The following is a 5,477-nucleotide window of genomic DNA, read 5'->3' on the forward strand; positions in this document are numbered from 1 at the left end:
AACTGAGGTTTTATTTTCCTCTGATAAAGAAAACCATCAAATTCAATAGGGTGAATTAACTTTTTCAAATGATGTGTATGTTTAGATGGGTGCATAATATTTTTTCTAAGCCATTTCTTGGCACATTTTTGTAAAGATATATAAAAGCCAATTAAACTTACACTGTCTTGCTTCATCTTGCTGTCAGGAGAAAAACTTTCAGACATTTTTCTCTTTCTCTGTCTGTCGGTATTACACACAGAGCTGAACAAAGAATAAATAATTTAAACACAATGTCAATAAAGTTTTATTAATAAACACATACATATTCACTAACTAAAGTCTTACTTCTCCAAACTCTGTAGATGTTCTCTGACCCTCTGCACATGCCCAAGTTTTGTGTCATTCACCACGAATTCGTCGCATTTATAACTGCAGAAAAAAAGTCAAAAAAATTTTTTTTAAAACATAACACTGCTTACTGAACAATATTATATCTTAAAGTCCATTTAAAAGTATTAGATGAATGAATAATAGGGCAAGAAACCTACCAGAATGTGCTATAACTGTTACAATCCATACACACAGAGTGCTGTTGACCCTTCTCCCTCAACTTTTCTCGGTCTGGCTTCCTTTGACTGCAACGTGGAGCTTCAATTTCTTCAAAATGCTTTTTGGCATGGCCATTCACATACCTACAAAAGAAGGAAGATTAAATGCTAATGTGTGTATATTTGAATAATTAAATGTAATATATTTCAGTTGAATTGTACTTACAAAATACTATTAACATGTTATAAATATGTTTGTATATTCTGTAAAATTTTAATACCAATTAAATATATATTTTCACAATAATAAAACCTAATTCTATGTTACTGTGTGTACTACAAACTGAATGTAATATTTACCGTAAATCCTAAAAATAACAATTTAAAATGATAGCTCATCCAAAAAAAGAGTTTTTCCTGTTAAACAACCTTTATATAATATTTATTTATTTATTTATTTTTGGAAGAAGAAGATGGCGAAGAATGTTGGAAACAGGTAACTGGTAGCTATCAAGATCCATAAGAGGAAAAAAAATTATACAGATCAATGGCTTCTGGTTTCCAACACTCTTCAAAATGTCTTCTTTTCTGTCCAGCAGAAGAAAAAAATCCAAAGAGGTTTGGAACAGGTTGAGGGTGAAGAAATGATGACAGAACTTTCATTTTTGAATAAACTATTAACTATTGAAAACTATAAAGGAGCAGCACAGTGACGCAGTGGGTAGCGCTGTCGCCTTACAGCAAAAAGGTTGCTGGTTCAAGCCTCGGCTAGGTCAGTTGGCATTTCTGTGTAGAGTTTGCATGTTCTCCCCGTGTTCGCATGGGTTTCCTCCAGGTGCTTCAGTTTTCCCCACAAGTCCAAAGACATGCGCTATAGGTGAATTGGGTAAGCTAAATTGTCTGTAATGTATGTGTATGAACGAGTGTGTATGAGTGTTTCCTAGTGATGGCTTGTGGCTGGAAGGACATCCTCTGTGTAAAACGTATGCTGGATAAGTTGGTGGTTCATTCTGTTGTGGCGCCCTGATTAATAAAGGGACTAAGCCGAAAAGAGAATGAATGAATGAATGAATGAATGAATGAATGAATGAAGGAGGTGACGCAGTGGCGCAGTAGGTAGTGTTGTCGCCTCACAGCAAGAAGGTCGCTGGTTCGAGCCTCAGCTGGGTCAGTTGTGTGGATTTTGCATGTTCTCCCTGCGTTCGCGTGGGTTTCCTCCGGGTGCTCCGGTTTACCCCACAGTCCAAAGACATGGAGTACAGGTGAATTGGATAAGCTAAATTGTCCGTAGTGTATGAGTGTGAATGAGTGTGTATGGATGTTTCCCAGAGATGGGTTGCGGCTGGAAGAGCATCCGCTGCATAAAAACGTGCTGGATAAGTTGGCGGTTCGTTCTGCTGTGGCGTCCCTAGATTAATAAAGGGACTAAGCCAAAAAAGAAAAATGAATGAATGAATGAATGAATGAAGGCTATAAGTTTAAGTACTCACCGTCCACAATGCACGTTCATACACGTCAGGCAAACCCAAGGGCTTTTGTTTGATCGGCAAACTACAAAACACCAATACATATTGAAGTTACATCCATTATATAATTAGAATTTTACAGTTGCATAAAACCAGACCCATATGTCAAAGCAAAACAAAAATATGTAATAAAGACTTTCACATAGTGAACAGGTAAAGTGACATGTTAACCTAAACCTCATCTAAATGTAATTTTTGGCTGTTGCCTGCTGGGAAAGAGAGCTTTGTTCTAATGCCTTGATCACCTTCCCTCTGACTGCACAACAAGCATCTGAATTAGCCGTTGCTAAGAAACAGTCGATCCTCATGAATGCTAGTCTGTCCATGATCCAACAAATGTGGAAAAAAAGTCAACAGACCTAGTCTGTCTCCTTGTACCTACGAACTGCCTGTGCAATGATTGAAAAAATTATGAAAAAAAACAGCAAAGCTTTGCTACTGTAATAGGAGTTATAATGTACTTTACACAAAAGAAGCGACATGCTAACAAAACTGCAGTATTACTAGAAACAGAAAAAAATTCTATGTAGGTGTGAACTGTACTATTTTTTTTTAAGAATTTGCCATAAAGTGCAGCAAAATTGAAGTCATTTTAACTTGTATGTTTTATGCTTAAATTTATTACTTTAATTTTAAGTGAATATTTAAAAGTTACTATTAATGGGTTATATGCACAGGACATTTTAATTTTCAGTAATACAGCTCAAGCGCTTCATGGTCATCCCATTACAATATCCCCACATTTAAGATTTGGTTTCTTAAAAAAAATCAATGACCTTCACTGCCTGATTGAGATACAATATAAAGTGGCTGACACGACGTGACAAGAAGCACTGCATTAAATTACATTGTTCTGCACCATGTCTTAAATGCTAAAGTCTATTTAACTGACTGTATTTTAATTAAATTACATTATCGATGCTATAAAAAGAACGTTTTTAAATTGAAAATAGTCCAATTAACCTTTCACATAAGTTTATCTGTGGCTGAAAACACTTGCTGTAGATATAACCCATTCTAAATACGAGAAGGTCTCTGTACATGTTTCATAAGTGTAAAATGTGTTAAACATAAGATATGGAGCATTTTCAGGTCCTCTGGGTGTGCTGAGGAGCTATTGGTAGTCACACCCTAAATGTTCATATGTTTTAGTGTAATCTCATGACTTGTCATGCCTAAACTCTACAGAAGTTAAAATTAAAAGTTAAATTGAAAACTGGATAGTAAAACCATTCATTTGAAAATGCTGTTTTTGAGCTTTTTTTTAAATGTCTTCTTTAGTGCGATGTGCCTGTTTTGACACTTTTACTAGAATAAAAGAGAAAAAATACTGACCCCAATTCCCTGTACATTATTACATAACTTTGCATCTATAATATTAGCCGTGATATAAAACAATTACCAGACATCCTTCCATTCTACATACACACCTAAAAGTTCTAGTACAGATGGGAACAATCATGGTCTTCTAGAACTAATAATGTCCTATATATTTATATACTTCAAATGTCTAAATAGGTAATAGTACAGAGCCCTGACTGTTCCCCTCTACTTCTTGTCTAATAAGCCTTGTATTGTTTTATATGGAAAAACCTGCAGATCACAAAACAGCTGTTCAGACACTAGATGCTCCATAAGTTTACTTCCGTGAGACCTAATGGATTACTATAAAGTTCTTTTCAACCATTAATGTCTTCCTCATTTGTTCTCAGAAACATTTTCCAGTATATATATATATATATGTATATATATATATATATTGGAAAATGTTTCTGAGAACAAATGATATATATATATATATATATATATATATATATATATATATGATATATATATATATATATATATATATATATATATATATATATATATATATATATATATATATATATATATATAGTAAAACAAAACGATTCAGACGCAGCTTACCATTACACGAAGTTGCAAAAAAATGTGTGCATATATGACTTCTGGTCTATGTTAATACCAATGTCTGCATTTACCGCTTTATTTTTTTTAACAGTGCTGCATATAAAAGTCATATTAATTACTTTCTGTAACTTACATCAACACTTGGCTATATAAATATTACAAATTTTCGATCCATGAAAACCCACCAGCTAAACAAACGAAACCCAAAGTACAGTAAATGTGTCAAAAGTTCGGTCTCCTTGAAAAACGAAACAAAAAAAATCTAATATATGTTCAACGAAAAATTGAGCTTTATTTGTGCTATCATGTGAATGTGAATGCTGTGTTAAGCTAACGTTACTTGAATTGGGTTATAATTAAATGCAGTTACTTTCATTGTAAAATTTACCACCGTTATATTAGGTATTTATTATACGTATACGATAATGTCTTCTTAAAATTATTAGTTATATTAGCACCAACGTGTAGTCTCATTGCGCGATCTGCTGTGAGCAATGAAGCATTAGCTCCTTCGGCTAGCGAGCGTAACGTTATAGGAAACTGACTGAAATGCTGATTATAAGTGATAGCCATTCGGAAATGCATTTAACTCACCGGAACAGCACCATGAAGAAGGGGAACCGTTGGGGAACCGGGTGAGATCCACTGTCATACAGACACTGGAGTTGAGGTGAGGACACTCCATGAATCTGTGAGCTAGCTACACTAGCTAACACAGTCTTCGTTTGAATGATTACTGTTATAGTTTAATTTTTAAAATGCAAGTTGGAAGGCAAAAAATACGTTTTCCAATGTGTAAATACTTTTACGTTTCAATGTTTGAGCTGTAATGCTGGTCTGCTAAGTGAAACAGTGTTGTTATGGGTTAAAATAGCAGACATGCACGCACAGACTCAGGCTGTTTCAAAAACCTACCAAGTTCCCTAACTATACATCAAAAATACTGTCTGAAAGGGGAACTTCTTCTTCGGTTTTACGGCCGGAAGCACCAACGTTTAAGGGATATTATCGCCACCTACTGTGTTCAGGTCCAAAAGGCAGAGAAAGAGAGAAAAGAAAAAAAAAATTCAGTTGCGTTCTTCGGGTAAAACGAAATAAATTTACTTAGTAAAATAAATAAACTTAGTGATTAAATGTTTTTAAGTTTAAGTGAATTTGCTGCATAATTTGCTCTTAGTACATTCATGCCTTGACCTTGAGTTTGCATAACCTTAAGGGACTACATTAAGTTAACCGCATGATAATTTGTTTTTACAAGGCCATGCAACATGGGACAAATAAACCCGCCTATACCCATACTGAAACGTAAACATATAAAAAATAAGGCTAATATAACTGAACGTATGTAGCCTAGATGTTTGTAATTCTAATATTTGGGGGGAAATATATATATATTTTTAATACTTTGATTATGTACATTGGCTATATACCATATGTTTATATGTGAAATCCAACGCAAACGTGTAGCCTATGTTGTATTTGCATGTAT

General features: G+C 34.2%; 1 protein-coding gene across 1 annotated transcript in view; it reads right to left on the minus strand.

Annotated features, from left to right (window-relative positions):
• usp3 (ubiquitin specific peptidase 3) overlaps window positions 1-4,926 on the minus strand; it is a 14,449-nt gene extending 9,523 nt beyond the window's left edge. Inside the window, exons 1-5 of the mRNA XM_056451282.1 lie at window positions 4,583-4,926; window positions 2,021-2,081; window positions 531-674; window positions 328-411; window positions 125-243 (exon numbers count right to left, since the gene is read on the minus strand). Coding sequence (XP_056307257.1) covers window positions 125-243; window positions 328-411; window positions 531-674; window positions 2,021-2,081; window positions 4,583-4,673 — 499 coding nt within the window. The 5' untranslated portion in view covers window positions 4,674-4,926. The remainder of the gene's footprint in view (window positions 1-124; window positions 244-327; window positions 412-530; window positions 675-2,020; window positions 2,082-4,582) is intronic.
• Between the last annotated feature and the right edge of the window lie 551 nt (window positions 4,927-5,477).

Source organism: Danio aesculapii, chromosome 25, assembly GCF_903798145.1.
Source record: "Danio aesculapii chromosome 25, fDanAes4.1, whole genome shotgun sequence".
Lineage (NCBI taxonomy): Eukaryota > Metazoa > Chordata > Actinopteri > Cypriniformes > Danionidae > Danio > Danio aesculapii.